The sequence below is a fragment of the Colobus angolensis genome, unplaced genomic scaffold, assembly GCF_000951035.1.
Source record: "Colobus angolensis palliatus isolate OR3802 unplaced genomic scaffold, Cang.pa_1.0 Scaffold124, whole genome shotgun sequence".
Taxonomy (NCBI): Eukaryota; Metazoa; Chordata; class Mammalia; order Primates; family Cercopithecidae; genus Colobus; species Colobus angolensis.
In genome coordinates, this window is record NW_012113586.1 from 4,357,846 (window position 1) to 4,382,658 (window position 24,813).

The 24,813-nt window shown below is 43.6% G+C and overlaps 1 protein-coding gene across 1 annotated transcript; it reads right to left on the reverse strand.

Annotated features, from left to right (window-relative positions):
• Positions 1 to 841: 841 nt before the first annotated feature.
• Positions 842 to 23,979, reverse strand: MAB21L3 (mab-21-like 3 (C. elegans)). Its single transcript, XM_011933090.1, has 7 exons — positions 23,924 to 23,979; positions 23,105 to 23,364; positions 14,511 to 14,651; positions 11,201 to 11,492; positions 7,900 to 8,078; positions 7,210 to 7,404; positions 842 to 2,721 (listed from the first exon to the last, which is right to left on the reverse strand). The coding sequence occupies exons 2-7, from the start codon at positions 23,150 to 23,152 to the stop codon at positions 2,488 to 2,490; spliced, it is 1,089 nt and encodes a 362-aa protein (XP_011788480.1). The 5' UTR covers positions 23,153 to 23,364; positions 23,924 to 23,979; the 3' UTR covers positions 842 to 2,487.
• Between the last annotated feature and the right edge of the window lie 834 nt (positions 23,980 to 24,813).

Below are 24,813 nucleotides of genomic sequence, written 5' to 3' on the forward strand. Positions count from 1 at the left end.
GGTTTTTTGTTTTGTTTTGGTTTTGCTTTTTTTTTTTGAGACAGAGTCTCGCTCTGTCTCCCGTGCTGCTGGAGTGCACTACAAGCTCTGCCTCCCGGGTACAAGCGATTCTCTTGCCACAGCCTCCCAAGTAGCTGGGATTACAGGTGCACACCACCATGCCTGTCTAATTTTTGCATTTTTAGTAGAGACGGGATTTCACCATGTTGGCCAGGCTGGTCTCGAACTCCTGGCCTCAAAGGATCCGCCCACTTAGGCCTCCCAAAGTGCTGGGATTACAGGCGTCAGCCACCCTGCCCGGCCAAGGTTGAATTTAAAAACTTATTACATTTGCCACCTTTTCAAAGATGATGTTTCTTAAGGTACAAGAATATGAGAATTAAAATACAAGTTTTGGTGATTTAACAAAATGCTAGTTTGTTCATCATTTCATATGCTCTTTTTTTATTTTTTATTTTTTTAGAGACAGGGTCTCCCTCCCGGTGACTCCGTCACCCAGGCTGGAGTGCAGTGGTACGATCAAAGCTCACTGCAGCCTCAAACTCCTGGTCTCTATCCTCTCATCTCAGCCTCCTGAGCACCACATCTGGCTTATTTTTAAATTTTTTGTAGAGATGGGGTGTCAGTGTCTGGCTATGTTGCCCAGGCTGGTCTTGAATTCCTGGTCTCAAGTGACCCTCCTGTCTCAGCCTCCCACAGAGCTGGGATTACAGGCATGAGCCACTGCACCAGGCCTTTATGTTTTCAAAAATTGTAAACTCATTGTTGGTTTGGAAATACTTGTTTTCAATATTTTAAAAATCACTATTTGTTATGCGATAGCCTAGGGATCCCACCATTTGGTTGCAGTACTTTTGAAAAATAATCATTTTTATTTTCAAATGTGAATTTTCATCAAAACAAAACCAGTAGCTCATGTTTTAGAAATTTATCTTTGGTATAGATATGTGGGCAAAAACATTCCAAAGTAATAAAGGAGCCCCTTGAGTTGAGAAGCATTACGTAAACGCCAGAAAAAAACCATTGATCTCACCGAGAACTCCTAGAATTCCTGATCAGTTGTGCCACACAGAATAGGCTGCCTTGTGTGCCTCTGTGAAATTCCAAATGGGTGGCTACAGAGCTCCTGGCTCATGTGTGAGTCCCCAGACCTTCTTCATGCAGTTACCAGAACAATTGTTTAAAATGCAATCAGATCATGATACTCCTCTGCTTCTGGAGAAGCCAAATGTCACACCTTTGATCTTAGAATAAAATACTGATTCCTTCCTGGCTTTACAAGGCCAGGTGCTCTGACTCATGCCAGCCCCACCAGGCCTGCCTTTGGTCACTTTTCCTTCTCCTTCAGCTATTTGCATTTTCATCCTTTAGGGACCTTTCTGTGGACTCTACTTCAACATTCTGTTTATTTCCTTCGGAGCATTTGCTTCCATCTGTAATAACTGTGCATGTTTATCCGTTGTTCATTTCTTGTCTCCACCATTAGGTGGCATCCCCAGGGGGAGGTCCTCATCCACTTTGCTCTTTGCTGTGTTCCCAGTGCCTAATGAGCATTATTTGTCAATGAGTGAGTGAGTGAATGAAGTGAGCAAAGGAACACAATGAGTGGTGACAGACACCTAAGGTCACTCCACGCAGATCATAGTACTAGGTTATTTACATAAATATATAAGGAACTTCCATCCATGGCCCATGGCCTGGGAAGCGAAGAGAGGGCTACGGTTGGGATCAGGCCAACAGCTGTACTTTCATCTTTGACTTAAACTTGTCATCAAAACCATTCCCCTCCCTGCTTAGAGAATACCAGGGAAGCAGACAGAACCTCAGGAGCCACTGACCCACATGCTAAGGAAGCTGGAAGGCAGCAAGGAAGCATAGGCTTGCTAACTCAACAGGTGCAATTTTGCATCAGTGCTGTGGGTACCGATCCAGGATGCAAACACCAGCTGCTCAACCAACAGGAACACTTTGTGTTGATCCAGTGTCCTCCCCTTGAAAAGGTGCCAGCACAGTCTCATAGGCACACAGCCCTGCTCAGAGGTAGGCACGTTAACATTCCCATTTTAAAAATGACAGGAGAATGCACCCATGATCGGTGGGCTGGGCACAGTATTGGCCAGCAGGCTTATGTCTTCCAGGGGTTCTGTCTCCATTTTCACTGTGAGACAATCAGAGCCTGAACAAGGGAAACTAAGTTCAGAACTGTCACCAGTTCTAAATCTGTGCCTGAGGAAGCCTGATGAGAGCCGTCTCCAGGAGAGGTAGCTAGGGTGGAAATGCTTGCTGGGCTCCAGGGAGGCCTGGGCCAGACAGCCTGGGGCACAGTTTCCTCCCTCCCTGCTGAAGTGTTACTGGTTTGATGTAATTTCTGCTGCCATTCATGGCCTTTCTCCTAGGCAGGATCCTGGCACCTGACTGAGGAACCATCCAAAGAACAAGGTTAAGCCAGAATAAAATGTCCAAGAGCCTCCCAGGCTGGGGCAGCCATCAGGGCGGGCTGATCTGGGGGTTCTTCAGGAAGGTGGCCAGTTTTTGGGCCACAGCGTCCATTTCGATGGGGTTGGTGCACTGAAAGAGGTTGCTGTTCCGGACGAAATAGTGTTTCAGGAAGTGCTGGCTCACGCACTTGTGCAATTTCCTCACCAGGCGCAGAAACGCTTTGCTGAAGACCTTCCAGTCTTTAAAGTGGGGATATTTCTCGCAGGTCCAAAAGAGCACAGTCTGTGGAAGGAAGAAGTGCTGTCAGACATTGTTTTAGGCAATGGAGGAGGATATCTGGGAAACAATTATTGAGTTTATGTGGCCTTGGAAGGAGGGAGAAAAGAGTTGCCTGGGCAGACTGGATCTACCATGAATTCACAATCCCCAACTTCAGGTGGGCCTTCAGTTTACAAGTTGGTCTCCTGCACCTCTTCCCGAATCTCCTCCAACATTTCCAATGGTCACCACTCCAGGCAATGTCTTTGCCTCCTACTTTATGGAGAAAATGGAACCCCTCATCCTCCCAAACCAGACAGATCTTGCCTACTGCAGCACCCTCCTTTCTTCCTCCCTGCTTCTGCCTCTTCTGCCCGTGGGGCGATCCCTCCACAGGGTCCTGGATGCCATCTTCCAGGAACTGTATATGATGGATTACCCTCTTCCTCAACTGCTTTTCACAAGTTGAAAGCTCTCCTGCCACCCCAGCGCCACATCTGCCTCCTGCCCTCACTCTTCCCTCTGCAAATCCAGGTTTCTCCAGAGAGTCAGCTCTATTGTTTGTCGTCATTTCCTCTCCTCCCGTTTCTCAACTCAGTCCGCTCCAAGATGGATTCTTCTCTCATTAATCCTCAAAGGCTCCTCTCTTCAAGGCCCAGTGATCTCCATGTTTCTCAATCCAACAGGCCTTTGTCAGCCTGCACCTTACCTGACCTTTCAGCGGACCTGGTTCTCTCGCCCACACCCTCCCTCCTGAGCCATCCTTCACTTGACTTCCAAGCAATCGACTCTCTGGGTTTTCTCCTAGCATTACAGCGCCTCCTTGGCAGGCTTCTACTCCTTGGCCTGCCTTTGAGAGGTGGAGTTTCTGGAGGCTCAGTTCTAGGCCCTCTTCTCCTCTCACTGTACATTCATTCCTCAGCTCTGTGTTCCCTCCACAACAGCAGCTCTAATTCTCACTACAAATCAATGACTTGCAAATTTGTGTTTCCAGCCCAGACTTCTCCTCTGACCTCCTTACCGTGTATCTCTTGAGTATCTGAAAGTTATCTCAGTCCCAACATGTCCAAACTGAACCCCTGCTCTTCCTGCACAAACCTGATCTGCCTCCAGAGTTGCTTAACTAGCTAGTTGTGCAACATGCAAACCTAGGAGTCATCCTTCTCCCTTACCGCCCCCAGTCAAGTCCTGCAATCCTCTTGCCTGAGTATTTCTCGAGTCTACCCATTTACCTTCACCTCGAGTATTATTCTACCATCTCCCTCCACACTGCCTCCACATCTCACTGGACCTCTGCAGTAGCCATCTCATCAGCCCATCCCTGTTCTTGCCACCATCCAAACTGCTGCCAATATACATCTACTTCCCTTCTCATCTAAAATACTTCAAGCTCTTCCCATTGTTTGTTAGCTAAAAACATCATCCTTAACATGGTGTGGTTTATAAGGTTTGGTTCCTGCCTTCCTTTCCAGACCCATCTTGACCCGTATCCTCCCTTGCTGTCTTCATGTAGCCACACCAGCTGTTTCATGCTCCATTCTACCACAGGGCCTTTGCACCTCCTGCTTCAGCTGCATAGGACAAACTTCTTTCCCTTCTTTGTCCATCAGATCAAATTTCCCTAGTACAGCCACTGCACACTCTCTTAGCCATGTACTTCTCATACGAAGCAGCGACAACTGTAGTAGTTTTTATATTTATGTGATTGATTGTATCATTTCCCCTACTGGATTATAAACTTTATGAGAACAGTGAATGATGCCTATTTTTATTCACTATTAAGCTATCCAGTACCCAGCAGAGGCTAGCCCATGAGAGGAAGTCAATAAACATTTATTGAATAAGTGAATTAATGAATTATCCATTCATGTTATGGTTTAGATATTGAGTATTTTTATACAGTCTTTATTTTTTAGAGCAGTTGTAAATTCATAGCAACTATGTATTTAGATTATATGATTATGAATAAATGAGTTAGAGATAATTTCATGCAAGTGAAGATAACCTAGATACCAGAAAAAAATGTTAATTCCTCTTGTTAATTAAGCTTTTATCATCCTAAGCAAACTGGGGCAGTTAAGCTCATTATAAGCAAGCCAATGTACTTTGAGTGGGTTTTAGGAATAAATAAGTCAATAAAAGATAAGCTTTTCCTTCATATGAAACAGTCTTGGGGCAGAGCCTTTTTGACAGTGTAAGAGAGTGTCAGACTTAAGGTGAGGCGAGGCTGAGTGCCACAGCTTCCTAATGCTGTTTTGCAACCCAGCCTCTTCCACTTTCCCCAGAATGAAGACTTGGCAAGGATCCAGCACACTCAAGTCATCATCTGGGATGGTGTCTAACACCACGTTTGTCACCAGCCACATTCATTTCAAGGGTGAGTATGCCTAAATGGGAGATAATTCTGTCTGTGGACTAAGGATGGAAGACCAGAGAAAAAGGCAGTTAGCACTTTCTGTTTATCTTACTCCAGAAATAGCCCCCTTAAAAAAAAAATGCCCATCCTTGAGGATGCCCAATTCTATTGTGCCATGCAGGTGGGTCAGGGAGGACTGAAACAGAATCCTTAAGGAGTTGCCTTAAAATCCACTAGGTGACTTAGGAACTATCAGAATAGAAGTCAGCCCTTGTGGGGAGTACAGATTTGCAAGCAGCTATGGGTTGGGAGATTCATGGTGGCCCCATTCAATCATGCTTGAAATATTCATGTCACTGAATGGTATTTCCATCCATCTTAATTGAGAGGTAATGAAGTCAATCGTTAAGGTTATGAGGTTTTGATATGAGATGGACTTGAGTTTGCATCTCAGCTCTGCCTCTTCTAGTGTGGCCTGTATAAAGGAAAGCAAGAGAAGCTAAATCCACAGAACAAATCAAAGTATCTTCTGCAAGCACATGCCCTCCATCCAGGAGAACAGCCTGCGTGTTTTTAGGGGAGTGTGCTTGGGACACGTTGAGAATATTGGAACTCCAGAGAAAAGCCCCAGTGCACGTGAATGAGATGTTAACAGATTCTTCCGCAAGTCAAAATGGATAGGTTATCAGAAAGATAAGAAGGTGAAGCAAAGATTAGTGATTTTGTGCAAAAAAGAAGAGAAAAGTTGAGCAAGATATGAAGCCACTCATTCATTTGCTCTACAAGTATTTAATGTGCTACTTTGTACAAAGCATTGGGAGAGATACTGGGGGTGTTATTCATCCTTCTCCCAGTGAACAAGAGTGCTGAGCAAGGTCAGCATGCTAGCTGGACAAGACCAATGTGGTATCTGTCCTTCAAGAAGTTACTTTAGAGCAGATGGAGTAACATGGGGCAAGAAGAGAGTTTTGTCTATCGAATGAGAGAAGGAACAGGTATATGAGGAAGGCACCTCACAGATAGGTGACTGCCCCAGGGACCTGTGCTTACCTGAGTGGAAAGGCAGTCCATCCTTTCTGGAGCCAGAGAGGAGGGCTGAAGCTCCTAGACCCACACTAGCTAGGCTGGCTGGGGTGTCCTGCAAGAGTCTCCTACCTCCCTACCCCAGCAGGCTGCACAGAACTGCTACATGAGAGTCCGCTTCACTCTGTGTGGTCCACAATTTGAGAAAGAGGGAGTCGGGAGGGTGGTCAAAGGCCCCCTTCCCAGGGAGGCCCCCCTAACTGCCCAGTCCAGGTCAGGCTCTGCTGCTTTGAGCCTTCACAGAGCCATGCTCCTCCCGTTCCAGTGCTTCTTCACTGTGTGATTGTACATGCACCCACTGGCTTGCCTTACCCATGTCTATCTCCCATGCTAGACCAGAAGTGACAGAGTGAGGAATCACATCTGTGTCTGTTCACCTTTGTGCTGACAGGGGTTGAGCCCACAGCAGGTACTGGGGCAGGCCTCTGGCCCAGAGTAATCTCAATAGACACTTGCTGAATGAGTGAGTGAAGGCGTCAATGGATGTGTACTGTTGGGTTTAGGGCAAGGAGAGGCAGGTGCTGGCAGAGCAAGGGAAAATCCTTGCCTGGTGATTTGGACCCTGGAAAGAGGCGTGTGGCAGTACGTGTGTGGTAACCTCTGTGTTGCATTTCCTGGTTCCCTCTGTGTTAGTGGGTCTGTGTGCGTGAGGAAGCAGTGGGTTCTAAGACTGGCACAAACATAAAGCCATCAAAGTGTGAGGCACAAATCACATTTTGTAATTTATTTCTGAACCTCAGCAGGGTTTCTGGCACCTAGTGGGCACTCAGGTTGGTTTGGTGGTAAAATAAAAGTGAGAGGGGAGGAAAAGTGGGAGAGAAGAGAATTGGAAAAGGGAAGGAAGGGAGGAAATTTTACCCTGGACAGGGGTGTTGTGGACTCCCATATGGTGCTAGCTTACATATTTCCATAATAAGTAGGCATTTGTTGGACGGCAAATGCAGATACTAGAGCCTCATTTTTCACACACGCCAGCCCTACTGAGTGGCTCTGGCCAGGCCCTAAAGAGGCCACAGGGATAATGATCTACCCAAAGCTGCCCCTGGGCCTTCTCCCACCTGCCGCACACTCACCTGCAGATGGTGGGATGTGATGACCGGCCTGTTCCCTGGGCACCAGACGTCCTCCTTCAGCTGCCTCATGACCTGAAAACACTTCCTACGGCAGCCCCCATCCTCATCCAGCTGTTCTAGCAACACCTGCTCAGCACGGAGGAAGCTCAGCTGCCAGTGATAATTTGAACACGGCAACAAGTTAAACCCAAACGACTGGAAGAAAGAGAAAGACATTGGGAAATGAGAACAATGCTCACTGGTGTAGAAAGCCATTTCTGAAGCAGTCCGCTGGTCTGGGGAACTTGTCACCAGGCAGACAGCACATCCTATGTGGGGATGAAAAGGGGGTGTCAGGGAGACCACAAGCCACTTTGGATGTGGACAGTTAGAAGGTGGTACCCACTTCCTCTCCTGCAGCAGTTCTCCAACTTGAGCATGCATCAGAATCACATCACCCGGAGGGCTTCTTAAAACACATATTGCTGGGCCCTGTTCAAGGGTGTCATTCAGCAGGTCCAGAGTGGGGGCCCGGGAAGCTGCATTTCTAACAAGTTCTCAGGTGACGCTGGTGCAGGGCCCACACTTGGAGAACTATTGATCTAGTGACACCTCAACTTTCCTTTGAAACTCTTTGGCAGTCAGTAATGCTGTGACTGGTTAAGCTGTTGGCATCACTGCTCTGGAGAGCTGGGTCCCGCCCACTGATACCTTGATGCACGCCACTCTCTCTTGGGAAGGCCAGCGCTGCAGACATCGAGGCCACCGAGCTTTCTCGGACCAGGTGGTGGGGATCTCCACTGCGGGGGCCAGCTCCAGTTCCACCTGACATGCAGATGTTTCCACAGCAATCCAAACGGCAGAGCGGTTTCCGAGCATGCTGACCTTACCTGACAGGAAATGACCAAATGGATAAGGAGAAGAGAAAGGCTCGCACATTACAAGCGTTCAAACAAGAAATTTGTGAGCAGTTGCTCTGATCAGCACGTTGCAACTGGTGTGGCAACATTTCACAATGTCTGTAGCACATCAAGGATCACAATGCCTGTAGCAGGTCAAGGTTTTGACATCAAAGCCAGATGGTTAGTCACCTAGCCAGCGTCAGAGCATTACTAAGAAGTCTCATTGCTAGTGGGTTTTTCTTTCTCCCCCAATCCCAAGGCCTTTGTGGTACCTTTTCTTTTAAATTAATAGATTATTTTCAAGAGGCTCAACTGAAAGTAAAAGCCATAGAATAAAAAGAAAAAGTGTAGTACGTATGCTCCTTGACTTACGATGGGGTCACATCCCGATAAAACTGAAAATATTGTAAGTTGAAAATGTATTAATACACCGAACCTACCAAACATCATAGCTTAGCCTAGCCTACCTTCAATGTGCTCAAAACACTTACATTAACTTAGAGTTGGACAAAATCATCTAACACAAAGCCTATTTTATAATAAAGTGTTGAATATCTCATGGAATTCATTGAATGGTTGTATGGGTACTCAAAGTATGGGTTCTACTAAACATGTATCACTTTTGCACCCTTGTAAAGTAAAAAAAATCATATGTTGAGCCATGGCAAGTTGGGGACTGTCTGTATTTGCTACTGTAAAATGAAACCTAACTATTTTTCTATATCCTTCCCCATTCCACCCAAATATCTAAATGTTGGTTTTCAGAGTAATGCAAACATAGGGAAGGCTAATGTCATTTTTTTTTTTTCCCTTCTTCACCTAGATGTTCTGACACTGGCTGGGGACAGTATGAGCCTCCTTATTTATTCATATGCCTTTGGTGAAATTCGGCTTCACCTGTCTTTTATCTAGGCCTCAGTCTCTTAGATGGTATTTGTTTTTACCATCCACTCAGCTAGCCGAGCCTCAGAGGCATCTATCATCAGAAACCCCTGTAACCACAAAATACATCAAAGCACGTCACAGCCACTGTTTCAGAGGATTGAGTGATTTGAAAGAAGCCGCCATTGCCTCATTTTCCAACCAGGAAAAGAGAATAAGAGAAAACTATGCATCTAGTAGTTTTCCAGCTCACATACTATAATTTCCTCATTTCCAATTTGCTCTTTCTTCTTTCAAAAGATACAGTTTTTGTTTGTTTGTTTGCCTTCATTGCAGATAAAGATAGGCAGTCTTGAATAGATCAGGATCTATTCATCCTTATTTGCTCATCCCAATTTTTGAAATAGATCAGAATCTATTATTTTGCATTTCCTTGCACAGAGAAGAAAATGGAAACACGTTAATTGTGTTAGGCTTTTCAATGGAAACATTCCCTGGCCAAGGTGGGATAAAGGGCTTGTTGCCTGCATATCATCAGAGCTGCCCAGACAGGAACATGACAACTGGCACTTTAGCATTATTTACCAAAAGCGTCTCATCAACCTTGCCCAGTCTGAATCTCTGCTTTGCACTTTCACTATGAATAATGTCACACAGCATAAGAGGTGAGTCGATGCTGCAGCCAGCCCACTGGCCCCCACCCTGCTCTGCAGCTGGCTCTGCTTACGAGGTGTGCAACCTTCAGAAGTGACTTAATCTCTCTAAGTCTGTTTCCTCATCCCTAAAACAGGTAGGAAAAGAATTCTTACTGCATTGTGTGGTTATGAGGATTAAATTAAATAACCCATGAAACTTATTCTACTTAGTAAAAAATCTATTAAACATAAATTATTACCATTATGAAAATTTTCAGAACTATTATGTCTAGACAAACAAATGTATGTACGAACACATCCTTTTATTTTCACACAGATGGAATCTCATATTGTTTGGCAGTTTGGTTTTTCACTTAACTATCTAGCCCATGCGTTTTTCATAGCTCTGTATGTATGCATGGGCATATGCCTGTTCTTTTGTAAGGCTGCATAGTAGTCCAGTAGGCAGAGACAGCATAATTTAAGTTAGCCAATTTTCCTTTGTTAGCCATTTAGATTACTTCTATTTACTATTATAAAATCTACAGCAGAGAATATCCTGGTGCATATTTCTTTGTGTATTTGTAGAAATATATTTCTAGAACTGGAATTGTTGAATTGTCAAGTGAGCACATTATGAAAATAAAATAGAGACAACTTGCTCTTTAAAAAGGAGACACCAATTTCCACTTCTAATAACAACACGAAAATACCCATTTCACCATGCCCACTCGACACTAAGCATGATCAAACTTTTCATTTCTTTTAACTTGTTAGGTATTTTAATGTATCCAACATGAGGTATGTTCTAATATATGTTGAAATATACATTAGATGGAATGTCTTTTCTTATTTTTGCAAGTCATTTGTATTATTTTTCTGTGATTCCTTTTTTTTTTTTTTTTTTGGTAATTATTTCTATTGGTCAGCTCATCTTTTTTCTTATTGGTTTATAAATTAAGAAAATTTGTATTTTCCTAATTATATAATTAAGAAAATTGGCCATTTCTTTCCAGTTTGAAATTCACCTTTTCACTTTGTGTGAACAAAAAGGGTGTGTGTGTGTGTGTGTGTGTGTGTGTGTGTGCATATGCTGTACAGTAGCTTAAGACTTTGGAGTTGTCAAATTTAGTCAGTTCTTTTGGCTCCTGGATTTTGTGTTTTGGTTCAAGTTAGTGGTTTCCAAATGTGGAATCTCAGCACACTGTGGTACTGCAGTCAGATGGAGGTGCTGCAATAAAAATGTACTAATAAAGAAGACCTGGGGTTTGTGAATAATTTCCTTTTAAAAAAAATATGCTTAAGTTTTTAAGCCTGGTTAAGGTGCATAATCCACAGCATTTTATATCTATGCCAGCACAGTAACTTTCTCAAAGCCACAACACTATTTTGTTAGTAGGAATTCTAACCTTCTGTGCATCAATGGCAGGGGAAAAAAGCTGATTCATCTTATTAAGATTAAACAAATGTGAAGGGCATATTACTATTTTCTCACATGTAGGCTGTGAGTTGCAGGTAACACCCAAACAGAGGTTTTGTAGAGGGAAGGGGAATGCCAGCAATTACCCTTGCCCTTGTTCCTGATCAGCTCACCTGAGAGGTGACAGGTTCTAATTGCGTTTTCCACCAGCTTCCGGAACACCAGGAGGACCTTAGCGGGCACAATGTCTCCGTCGATGTTCACGTCTGTCTCATGCCACTGCCACAGGCTCTTCATAAACTGTTCCACCTCCAGCCACTGCTGCAGACCCTCAGGGTCCCGCAACGGGCAGGGCAGCCTGGTGCCCTGCAGGGTGTAGTACCGCCAGCGCTGCTCCCTGGCCTCCCTGTACCCAGCCAGGCCTTTTATTGGGACTGTGACAAGGAACTGACTGGGGGCCAAAACCTAGGGTCAGGAAAGGATTGAAAACAAGCATGAATACGCAGATTCAGGAGGTAACGGAAGTCCTGAGAGCTGCCTGGCGAGACGAGCCGACCTGTCTCGCCAGGCAGCTCTCTTAACCACTCCACCCTCAGCAGTGTGACCAGATACACAGAGACATAGACCTGGGTGTTACAAGTGGATTACCTCTTTGTTCTGCTACTGAATCACTGTAAATACTTTGGGCAAGTACATTAACTCGCTGAGTTTATTATCTCATGACTATACAAGTAAAGACAGTGAGCTAGACCAGGAACTCCAGAGGAGGCCTAAAGTTTGAGAAAGAAGAATGAGTATGCATTGAGTTCCTTGCAGACGCGACACTGCAATTCTAATGCATTTGACCATTTCAACTTCACAATCACACAGTAAGGTGAGCTTTGTTGCCATTTTCCAGATGAGGAATCCAAGATGCAGAGGGGCTTGGAGATCTCCCCAGGGACACACAGCCAGTAAGCAGAAGAGTCAGAATTCGAGTTTAGGTCTTTGGACAGCTTGTTCAGTTATTATTTCTCTACCCTGGGCTGGCACTCAGTCAACAATGAATGACATGGAATGGTGAATGTTTTGACACAAATAAAAGGTGGGAAGTAACAGGAAGGGAGTTTAAAAGATTTTGTAAAATGTCTCCTTTTTTGGGGTGGGGGGGCCTGTACTGATGACCCATGGTCAGTGTTCATGACTAACCCTTCCAAAATCAAAGGCAAAATGAAAGCTTATTTGTTGAGACAATGTGAGCTGTTGAGATAATTCTAAGTTTAAAGAAAAAAAAGCAAACAATTAGAATCCACCTAATCCCTTTCTCCAGGAACCAGTGAAGCAATGACTGGGGGAAAGCAGGCAGACCAGCAGCCAAGAGATAGAACAAGTGGGTAAACAGAGCAGCCAAAGGAGCCTGAACTCTGACCATGTCCCACTTCACACACACCTTCAGCTGTGAGTCAGCTGCCTCCTCCTCGCGGAAAGCTCTGACCATGGAATTTGGTTAACTCTTGCCCAGGGCCAGTCATTGACCCATTGAGGGGTGAATGTCCTAATCAGCCCAAGCTGGTTCTGCCTAACTCTAAGAAAACAATAGTTTGACGTTTTAGATGATGTATCCACATGACTTCTGGTACCCACAGAAAAGTAGCTGGATTTAAAAAGAGGAAAAACACATCCAAAGTCCCTGGAATTTCAGATCTGTACATTATTTCAATTCACTTTCATGTGAATTCAAAAGCAGAACTATCATGTTGTTAGTCATGTAAGTGGTGCTTAGTAAATATTTGTTGAGCAGCCTGGGAAATATGACGAAATCCATCTCTACAAAATAAAAAAATAAAAATAAAAATAAAAATTAGCCAGGCATGGTGGCATTTGCACCTGTAGTCCCAGCTGCTCAGGTGACTGAGGTGGGAAATCACTTAAGCCTGGGAGGTTGAAGCTGCAGTCAGCCATGATCTCACCACTGCACTCCAGCCTGGGTGACAGAATGAGACCCTATCTTTAAAAAACAAACAAAAAAAACTTGTTGAATTTGATCTAAGTTAAAAGCAATTTTATATGCTATGCTGTAGCTATTTTTGAAACTTAATATGTAAGACATGACATATATAAATGCAAGATATATTTTAAGCTATGAATTCTAAGTAGGACCACGGAAGGAAATTTCCTTGGGTGTAGTGCTAAGAAAAGTAATGTAATATCTCTATTTCCAGTCAGTGGTCTATGCGTGACCAAGTTAGATTGGCCGGGGTGGGAGAGTTGGGCAAGTGATGCTCTAGCATTCCAGGATTCAATCTAGTTTTATATTTTTCACCCTGGGATTAATTTCCTACAATCTGACTCTGTTTCAAATCCACAAATCCCAGCATCTCTTGGGTGGTTCTTGCATCCACCAAACTTGAGATGTAATGGGCCAGCAATGGTCTTTTGCTCAGGTACTAATTCTTTTGCTCATTCATTTGTTCATTCATTCCACATATGTTAAGTGTCTACCATGTGCCACACACCATGCTGGGTGTTAGGAGCAAAACAATCAGTAAACATGGTCCTTACAATCAAGGGATGTGCAGTCTGTTGTGAGAAATGGGCCATGAGTACATACAAATTTAATACAAAGTGAAAGAGGTATGTGGCATAATAAAAATCAAGATAAAGAATGATGGAGATTCAGAATGATTCAGAATCTCACTTCTGTCACCTCTAAAATTGAAATAACCAGAGTGTCTTTTCCACAAGGTGGTTTACAGGTTTAAGTGAGGTCGTTTCTGTGTGTTCAGCTCTGCCCTCACTACTATGCTGCTTGAATGCTGGTGTTACCCATTGGCTTACACTGGGTGGGATTCCTTAGCAGGCAGAGGGGTTGCCAGCCTGCTCCTGCAGCTTCTCAGTGGCACCTCTTCTACTTTCTTCCTTCCCCATCTGCAACCCACAGACTATGACTTTCAATGGTCTTCTTATAGATGCCCTCAGTTCCCTCCACCACACCTCCAATCTATTAAGTAGGTGCTTAATAAATGAATGTGTATTTAACTGAGCTTTGATTGTGACAGCAGAATGTGCTTTGGAACCAAAAGCTTCTGTGTGAGTTCTGGCTTTAGTGCCTGATATGACTTGATCAAGTCATTTGACTTCTCTAAGCCTACTTTTTCTCATCTAGGAATGTGGGGGCTCAAAGGAAATAACATCTATCTTTTCTTCTTTTTCTAAAGAGACAGAGTCTCACTACATTGCCCAGGTTGGTCTCAAACTCTTGGCCTCAAGCAATCCTCCCGCCTCGGCCTCCCAAAGTGCTGGGATTATAGGCATAAGCCACGCCGCCGGCTGAAATGACATGTATAACATGAGACTGTAAATAGTAAAAACTAAGAGTACCTGTGAAAACAAGAATCGTTATGAGTATTCTGAGTGAGGCAAGCATCTGGCACACACTGAGATTCACCTGCCCAAGTGTCCTGGCTCTGTTGGTGGCACTTAGAGACAGTGAGACTTGCTTACCTTAATATTTTCATTGTATGTGTCAGAGTAAGGCACAGCTTGAAATCTAATGTCTTGGTTGCTGATGTTTGTGGTCAAATGATGAACGACTTTCTGCACCTCCTCCATAGCCTGGGAAATCTGCTGGCGCCTCAAGTCCACCTGGGTGTGAGAAGGACCAGCAAAGGTGGTTATTTCCTCTGTGGGCCCCAAGGCACTGGCATAAGATAGTGAGGAGACAAAGGTACAGCGAGGGGTGACCGAGGGAGTTCAGCTCAAAAATTCCGCCTTCCCAAGACGCTGGGGAGATGGACGTAGGTCTGACTCCACTGAGAAGACATTTGTTGGTGCCTCAATGTTCTTTTCTGTAACAGATGCATTCATTTGATATTTATCTAGGACCTACTATGTAGCAGGTGCCAGGCCAGGTGCTGGGGACACAACAGTGATTAAGACAACAGTGAACAATGTAGATACTTGCCCTCTAGCTGAAAATATAGGAATACATGTAGATAAAATACATAATATATAATTATAATATATATCAATATTATAATATATAGCATCATACCTGATATACACACACACACACACACATATAAATGTGTATATATATATATGTATTCCTGTATATATATATATGTGTGTGTGTGTGTGTGTATGTATATGTGTCTGTGTGTGTGTATATGTTATAATATCAGGTATAAGTCCCATGAAGAAAAATAAAATATGATAAGGGACTAGAGAATAAAGGGGTAGCTATTTTAGTTAGGGTGGAGAATGGACAAAAAAATACTTATCTAAAGAGGTGACATTTGAGTGAGGCTGAAGACAGCTTAGGAGAGCAGATTCCATGCTCCTCCTCTGACGTAGGCAATGCTCTAAGGCTAGCAGCGAGGCCACTGTGGTTGGATCCGGCAAAAGGAAAGTGATAGGAGGTAAGTTGGGAAAGGAAAGCAGGGGTCAGATCATCACACAGGGTTTTGTGAACCATGGTGAGACTCTACCATGGTATCGTCATGCCTGCTGCCCACAGTGTGAATATTAAACTGCTTAACATGTATCAGCACCTCGCAGCCTGCTTCCCACTGATGTCATCAGCAAATGATGATTCTCTTTGCCTCTGTACTCACCCTTGCCTTTTGCTTCTAGACCCTTAAGAAAAGGCATGTTTCGAAAGGAAAGCAGGGGTCAGATCATCACACAGGGTTTTGTGAACCATGGTGAGACTCTACCATGGTATCGTCATGCCTGCTGCCCACAGTGTGAATATTAAACTGCTTAACATGTATCAGCACCTCGCAGCCTGCTTCCCATTGATGTCATCAGCAAATGATGATTCTCTTTGCCTCTGTACTCACCCTTGCCTTTTGCTTCTAGACCCTTAAGAAAAGGCATGTTTCTGCTGACAGAAAGTTACCACAGCGAGTTAGGAAGAATTGGGAAATTCTCATAGAAAACGGAACACTAATCAGATACTTAAAGTTTAGGGAAACAGATGTTTGTGGGAAACACAAAGGAACTTTTAGTGAACTCCAGGAGAGACACAGAAAAATCCAAGTAAGAGATGGAAGAGTCTGCCAGTTTTTTCTGAAATGGAGGGGGCGCTTTGTCATCTTGCTCAGGAGGCACCTGTAAGCTGCTGTCATGACAGCGAGACTCTCCTTCAGAGGCTCCTTCAGCCAGGGGCCAATTTCAGGCAATATCTGATACATCGCAATCTAACACCCATCCATGAATCTTTATATTCTCTCCAAATTTGGTATAACGGCTCTTTCTACGTATTCTAGAGTCATTTTGAGACACCCATAAACTGATCACGACAGCCAGAAGAAAAAGCCCAAGTCAAAGAGATTCCTGTTTTCCTAAACTAGGTCATCAACCAGGTCAGTTACCTGAGATCTCACTCATACTTCCCATCAACCAGCAAGCGAACTTCATATGTTCACGGAATAAGAATGTGACTGTGCACCTACCGGTACACATGTTGTACAGCACATATAGGGTCAATTCATCAATAAGAACTTTTTTAACACATCCTCTGTGGTAGGCACCATCACATGCTGGAACACAGCAATGCACAAGATAGACATGGTCATGCATTCACAGTAGTGAGGAAGACAAATTGTATAGAATATAAGTGTGGGGATGCTATTATGAGAAAAATAACAAATGACAAAAATAAAGGTTTTAGAAGCCCAAAATTAAGGGTCCTCTCCAGCACAGGACTTCCCCTCTGTGTTGTGATTCAATTCCACTTGAGTAATTTGAGTGGAGCATCCATTTTATGCTGGGCTCTGTGCACACATGTTGCCATGAGGTTTACAGATAACTTGACAAAGCAAGACAAATAACCTGGAAATTAAAATCACTGCAATCTATTGCAAGGTAGAGGTTTGCACAGATGCTATGAATACATAGAAAAAGGACACTTCATCCAGTTTGGAGGTTGAGAGGCCTTCCTGGAGGCACAGTGTGTTGGAGTTGTATCTTGAAAGCTTACTAGGAGTTAGCTAGGAAAAAGGGGGCATGAAAGTTGTTCTAGAAAGAGAAAACAGCAGGTATTGAGCCAGGCATGAGGCGCACAAAGAGAGAATTTGTGCGCCTCATGCCTGTGCAATTGTTCCTGTGATATTTTTAGAACACAATTGCCTTAGAGGAGGTGGTGAAGTGGGAGAATAAACAGTGAGAGGTCCCGAAAGTAAAGGAAGAGTTTCAAGAACAAAGTCAACAGTAAGTGGCTGAGTAAGTTAAGACTCCCAAATGTCCATGGAGTCTGACAGCTAGAATAGGACGGCTGCATTGGGGGAACGCTGGGCACTAGCATTAATGGTGGGGGAGAGGTGGGCATTAAATGTGGATTAAGGGTGAATGGAAGACAACCAAGTGAAGACAGAGGTAAGCAACCCCTCCAAGAACTTTTTTTTTTTTTTTTTTAAGATGGAGTCTTGCTCTGTCACCAGGCTGGAATGCAGTGGCGTGATCTTGGCTCACTGCAAACTCTGCCACCTGCGTTCAAGTGATTCTCCTGCCTCAGCCTCCTGAGTAGCTGGGACTACAGGCTCGCACCACCACACCTGGCTAATTTTTGTATTTTTAGTAGAGATGGGGTTTCACCAGGTTAGCTAGGATGGTCTCGATCTCCTGACCTCGTGATCTGCCCACTTTGGCCTCCTAAAGTGCTAGGATTACAGAAGCGAGCCACCGCGCCCAGCCCCAAGAACTTTTACTATGGGGAAAACCAAAACAACAGGGATGGGAACAGTTTTGTTTTGTTTTTTCCTTACAAAATGACACACAGGCTTAAACATGTTTAAATGCTGAGAGAAAAGAGTCAGTGGTGAAAGAAGAGGTAGCAGAGAGCAAAACCATTTGGTAAGGATTTACCATTTGGTAAGCAAAACCATCCAGAAACCTGCGTGAGGAATTCATCTTGGTGTAGCAGAGGGAAAGAAGGGGAAAAAGTTGCATGCAGATACAGATAAAAGGGCAGGGGGCAGTGAAAATCAGAGAGATTTCCAGTCTGCTGTCTATGTTCTTTATAGAGTGGAGATGTTAATGAGCTAAGAGTGAAGTGGAAGGCAAGAGATTTCAGGCGACAGACTGCTGTAATAGCTGCTATAAGGAATGAGAGATTGTTTATGTACATGCGTAAAGATAACTCGACAGTATCAAGACTTGGCTGAGGCTGGGTCCCTGAGGCTGTAGGGTATCAGTAAGCTCAGTTGTGAGATCTTCTCCACCATCTCTTAGCCCTCCAAAGGTAAGAGTTGAGGTGCTGAGATTGGAGTTTGCTGGGCAAAAGCTGGAGAAAGATATAAAAGCAACAGAAGATTTTGGTAGTGGGCTATATTTTCCAGCCTGAATAAAGAACAGATAAAGCTAGTGGTAGAACAGGGAATATTAGGCAACTTCAGGGACCTGAAGTCTGAGTAGGTACAGTGGGGAAAAGTAATACAAGGGTTAACTAGATAGAACATTACAGGCAGAGTGGTTGAGAAATAGTATTCTCTAACAGTTAAGTTCTCAGAATGTGTTGGAGACCAAGACTAGCGTCCTGAATCTGCCAGCCCCAATGATGTAATTCCATAGAACTTGAATGTTAGTAACATAGCAGTGACTATATATATATATATATATATGTATTTTGTTTCCTGAGTTAATAAACTAATGAAAGATTCACCATCAAATCATTTTTAACTAATAGAAGCTTAACAGTGTGTGTGCATGTGTGTATGTATGTACATGTGTGTGTATGTATGCACATAACACATGTGAAGAGCAGCCTATTGGAAAAAGTACCTCATCGTAAATCTGTTCTACAAATTGTGCCCTCATTTGATGGTGAAATGAGGACACAAGCAGGACAAGATCACACAAGCAGGACAAGGTCACACACTCCTGGAAAACAACTATAATCTCTCACTTGTTACACAGGTTATTAGCTCACCCTTATGACCCGTTTTGATTGCCAAAGGTGAAAGTCAGAGTAAGAGAATGCTTTTTGAGACCCAGAATCACAAATTCCAGTTTTAATTTTCTTCCTGCATCACTTCTGCTGCAACTTAGACTCAGGATCTTAGAAATGGAAGAGACCCCAGAAATTGCCTTGTCTGGTGTGACTTTATGGAGGATCAGAGTGACAAGGTGACTTTCCTAACATCACGCTGGCAGTTAGAGGTAGAACTAGACAGGCTCTCCAACACTTCTTTCACATCACACTTTGCCACACCCTTAAGTACTGATGTACCAGCAGTACTGCCTACCCTTTATCCTCTTCCTGAACCTAAAAATGCCTTCAATTTAAAGTCAAGACTCATGAAATAAGGAGTCCTAAGTCTCCGTGTATTTGGGCATCAGCAACTATTCTGGCATCTAACAAGCACAAAGCGTCATGCAGCAAGGGCCAGACAGTGATGCCCTTGCTGTGGGACCTGAGTGGAAGCCTCTTTCTCCAGGTAATGGGCAGCCCCATCCCTCCCACATCTCTGGCTACACTTCCTGCATAAGTTCTTACCCACACAGCATCACCGTGCTATTTGGTAGCCCCAGAAGTGATTTGTGCTGGGGGTTTCTAGGCTTAGTCCCAGACACCTCTTGTCACCCTCATGGTGTGACAACACAGAACCCCCAGACTTTCTCTCCACTTATTCTGGCCACACGCTAAACAGATACAGCAAGAAGTTCATTTCAGGGTGTGGAAAAGCAGGCAGTGGGGCTTGGGGTAGCTGTACAGTGATCTAAAGAAGGAGGCTCTAACACAAGTAGAGACCCGTTGCAAGCCCAACCCTGGAATTCCTTTACTGCCTCTCAAATTTTAGGAAGCCAGCAAGATACCAGTTGCAGCCTCAAGGCAGCCTTGAGGCAACCTTGTCACCAAACTCAGTTCATGGCAAAACATGGAAACAAATGTCGTTTGGGCCTCGGTCTTCCCAGGCATGTCTCCATGCTGTCGCATGTCCATGTCCCATCCTGGGCCACTTTCCCCTCCTCCTCCTTAACCACAGCATCAGGCTCATTGTTGCCCCACAAGTCATTTGCTGCTATTAATAGCTCAAGTTTGTGAATAGTTTACTGTTTCAAATATAAATTATGGGGATTCAAGGTTAACCCCTATAATATCACTCTGACTCACTTGCATTCCGATACACTTCCTTGCGAGAGAGACAGAGTGGTGGTGCTAAGTAGCATGCCAGGAATGTTACACAGGCCTGGTCACACCCATGACCACACAGCCTATGTGTATGTCATTCCCAAAGAGTGTTACTGAGAAGAAAAGGCTGAGGACTTCCTTCCAGAAAACAAAAAGTCAGACTTCTAATTCCGGAATTTCATTAAATCCAATCATCAGTTAGAAAAATTTCAACAAAACAAAAACTGGCACCATCTCTGTCTTTCAGGGGCTAATAATGTAAAGAAAGGGAAAGTTAAATCCAGTGATAGATACACACGAGACCATAGGCTTTCCATCATCATAACCCTTCCTTTTTAGACTAATCCTACTGTCGAAGGCTCATTCGTGCCTACCCATCATTCTTTAAGATGTGTGCTATGATTATCCCCATTTTATAGATGAGGAAACCAAAGTTCAAAACATTTAAAATAATTTGCCTAGGTTCCCAAAGTTAGTAAGTTACAGAACATATCCTTCCAAAGCCCATATTTGTAACCACTGCCCTGTTCTGTCTCCCCAAAAGAAAAAGGTGACTGGGAATGAAACACACCTTGAATGTTTGAATAGGGTTCCCTTAGCCCAGAAGACCTTTCCTATACTTGTCCACTTATTATAACCCTACACTTCCTCCAAGGCTTTGTCTCCACTCTTCTTCCTGTAAGACACCTTTCCCATCAGAACTAATGCACCTCTGTTCTCCTCCAGCAATCTGTTGAAATCTCTACTGCATCCCTTATGGTCTACTATGCATTATATTAAGCACTTGCCTGACTGCATGTGAAATTCCCTCCTTCTTCCTTTGGGGTTATGTACAAAATCTGCAGATGGGACAGGGCTATCCTAGAGACCAAAACCAAAATTTCTCTCTCATTTAGCAGGCCACATCTCAGGCCTTGGTCTACCCTCAAACCGTAGCACAGTATTTTGCACAAAGCAGGTGCTTAGTATGTGTTTGCAGAGATATAGAGGAGTTTAGCAGAGGACATTCGGCCTTTGGACTAAAAAAAGACAAGGCTGAAACTTCAGAGCCCTCTGAATTTAGCTGTGTAACTTTGGACAAGTTATTTAATCTCCACAAGCCTCTGTTTTCTCCTCTGTAAAAACGGAGGCAATATGTACATCACATAGTTGTTGATTAGATTAAATGAGATCCTGTATGCGCCTTGACCTGTCGCCTTCCACACCAATCTTGCCTTATCTTTAACGAACTCTAAAGATATTTGTGATCATATATGTGCAAGATACTCTGAATGTCGAAGGCAAGAAAGGCATGCAAGACACTGTTCTCCCCTCCAGAAACTTATAAAGAATGAAATGATATGACATGTAAGTTGCCAACCAAGATGATAATAGAAAAGTGTCAGGAGTTGATATACAAACTCATGATCAAATAAATGGTGCCAGTAATACTAATTATAACGGGAGTGAATATGTGAGCAAAATCATTTGGTGCTGGGGTGTCAGGGACTCTTTCTTGAGAAAGTGGACTCTGAGTTTGAAGGATGAATATGAGCCAGAAAAGTGGCGAGGAGGAGCTAGGGCCCTTGGCCTGCTCAGGGCCCAGTTCTTGTTGGGCAGAAATGGAAGACTCAACCACCTACAGGAATGGAGTAGGCGACACATGTGACAGAGGCAGCGGGGGCCAGGAGCAAGTGTCAGATACAGAAGTGATCAGCCTCCTGAGAATTGGCCAGCACATGCTCTGGCTAACAAACACTCAGCCCCAGCACATGGTTTCCAGGCAAGAAATTGGGACCTGTAGTAGCCAAATATTCTGTTTTTTTTTTCCCCTGGAAAGACAGAAATCTGGATTTCTATGTAAAATCTATTTTGAAATGTTTGTGAAAAACATTATAAATCATCTACAGGTCAAACAAAACATGAGCACAAGCTGGATTCAACATATCAAACACTGTTTAGGATTTCTGCCATTGGAAATGCAGGGGGAGCAGAGGGTAGAAAGATAGAGCAGTTCAAGTTACTTGAACACCACGCTAAAAATTTTGGAGTTTTTTCTTACAAAAAATACAGGACCCATGGAAAAAATGCCAGCCAATATCTCTTTCATTTAGAGTCCTCAAAGGGAGGAATAATGGGAAATCACTTTCTTTACTCTAGTTTTTATCATCCCAGGCTGTCCTGATTTATCTCTCTTAATGGTTTTGCCTAAGAAATATACTTTACTTATCACTATGATAACGATCTTCGCCTTTGTACTTGTAAAGGCCTGAAAACTGCAGACCAGTGCCTACTTCTTAGTCAATTTAAATATTTTGGTTTTAACATTAACATCATGCCTTGGTAAGTTCATCTGTAAATGAAAAGACTTAAACTAGATAATATTTAAGTTTCCTTCAAGTTCTAACATTTGACATGACCATCTAGACCATCTAGAAGAAATTAAGTTCTTAACTGATGTGTACTAAAAATATAATAATATTTAAAAACCTAGTAGTTTCAGAGTTTTTAAAAAGCTTTGTTTTAATTTCATTAGCTCTTTTTCCATGACCCCATGAAGCTCCTATTATTATTCCCATTTTACAGAGAAGAAGGCCAAGGCTCAGGTAGGTTAAGTGACTCATGACCACACGAGTGTCAGTGGCAGAGCTGGAGTTTCTCCCCCGTTTGCCAGATTCCAACTCTCCATTCTATACCCAGTAAGTCTCTGGACACTGGACCCTCAAAGAGAAGTAAGGCTGAGATATGTTAAGTCCCCCAACATTGTTTTGGGGGACAGTCTGTTTTCTGAGGAGCATTTATGTATCTTTTATAAACAGCCTGAGATCCTTTCTGGATGAAGGTTTGTTTGGAAGCAGTGTGAATGGTGAGGGGATACATGGGAGAGACCCGGTCTGTCCTTACCTTATTCGGTGATGAAGGTTTGTTTGGAAGCAGTGTGAATGGGGAGCAGGTACATGGGGGAGACCCGGTCTGTCCTTACCTTATTCAGTAGGCAATCTTCTAAGCCTCCCACAGTAAGGGATTTCATGGCTTCTTGGTCAGTCCTGAGTAGAACAGCAACTTCCTGGTTTGTTTGTTTTTTTTCTCAATGGAGTGCAACACTTGTGAGTAAACAGCACTCCCAGTAATGTGAGTCTCTGGATACTAAATTTTTCTGGAAGTGTGTAATGGACCAGAGACTTGCCTTCCGAACCCTTCACTCATGTTTTTATTTCCAAATTGTGAAAATCCATCTGTCATCTTTTGGGAAATTAAAAAAAAAGAATTTAGAAAGAAGAGTTGATAAAATTGAATTTGAGTCCAACCTAATTATACCTTATTTAGCTACACTGACTGGTTCTTTGACCAGAGAGAAATTTTCCAAATTGTATTTCCCACCTAAGTACTTAAAAGTTCCACCCAAGTCAGAAATACCCTGTAGTTGGTTTCTCCTCACCTTTTATGCTCCTATCCTGACACTAGATGCACCGCGGAACTCAGTATCTTATACCTCCTCGTCCTTATCCTGTTGACAGTAAACACTCCTTGCTCTCCAATCCAGAAAATCCCACAGACTGATTTACCTTCTTTACAATAAACAAATAGGAAACTGCCCAACAACCAGCCTGGTACCCATCATTATGCCCACAAACAAGTGATTAGGTCTTGTCAGTCAGAGAAGAGCACAACGGTTGGCATTTAGAAAAGCATGCACACACGTACACACAGGCACACACGTACACACAGGCACACACACGTACACAGAGTGCACACAGGCACACACCCACAGGAATGGCTGGTCAGGAATCCTTCTGCTCACCTGCTGACCTTTCAACGTAATTTCCCTCTTCCAACTGGAAAGCTGGCAGTAAAAATAAAGTCAGTGTAAACAGATCCCTTGAGAGTCGAGGGAACACTCACGTCTGGTTTTGCCAGCAAAACTTATGTTGGAAAACAGCTCAGGCAGTAAATTCCCAGCTGGGCTGGCCGGGGCTAGTTTTACTACAGAAAAAAAAAAAAAAAAATTTCACAATGGTCTGATCTCCTTGAAGCTGGTAAACATCACAGAGTCTGCTATCAGATAATCTAAAGAAATTGCAGTCCTTCTGGGAGCACTGCTCACTTTTGAGCAATGTTCCAAAGGCAAGTGTTTCCAAGCCCACCTGTAAGTGCTGCCCACAAGGGCCACTCCACTATCTGGAGCCCCAGCATTTACATATCTTCCCATACTCTGCCCCAAGCAAAAGCCACATCAGAGCTCCCTAGCTGCTCTGTGCCCCACCCATGTCATTAGCTCCAGCTTTCAGTCCACCTTCTACAGAACTCCTGCCAATGCACAGCCTGATATAAATATTGTAAAGCTACATTCTCTCCAATGACCCTCGGATAGCACCTCTCAAAACAGCCTTGATTTTCCATTTGCTTCTATATGTAATTCTAAATTTCCTTCTTTTGATATTAAGTGCTCCCAAATTTTTCAGAATCTTATTCCCTGGGCTTTTCTTATCATAGTAGTGCCAAACTATTTGTTCTTCACAGACGGCAAGAATTCTTTCTCCACCTCATTTTCAACATCACCAAAGTCCCACTGTTTCTCTCATGTGCTCATTTTTGTTGTTACTTCTGCTTTCACTGTAATCATTAACTTGTGAGTCCCTCTCTTCTGGTAGGGTCTTTCCTAATGTTTGAGGGTTACCCCAGACACCTGTC

Bases quoted from the DNA above. Each gene is read 5' to 3' on its own strand.
- MAB21L3 (XM_011933090.1), bottom strand. From the start codon at position 23,152: ATGAAATCCCTTACTGTGGGAGGCTTAGAAGATTGCCTACTGAATAAG. The intron at 8,079-11,200 runs GTGAGCTGATCA...ATTTCCTGTCAG, and splicing joins TAGAACCTGTCACCTCTCAG to GTAAGGTCAGCATGCTCGGA. The intron at 2,722-7,209 runs GTGAGTGTGCGG...TTCCTTCCACAG, and splicing joins TCACATCCCACCATCTGCAG to ACTGTGCTCTTTTGGACCTG.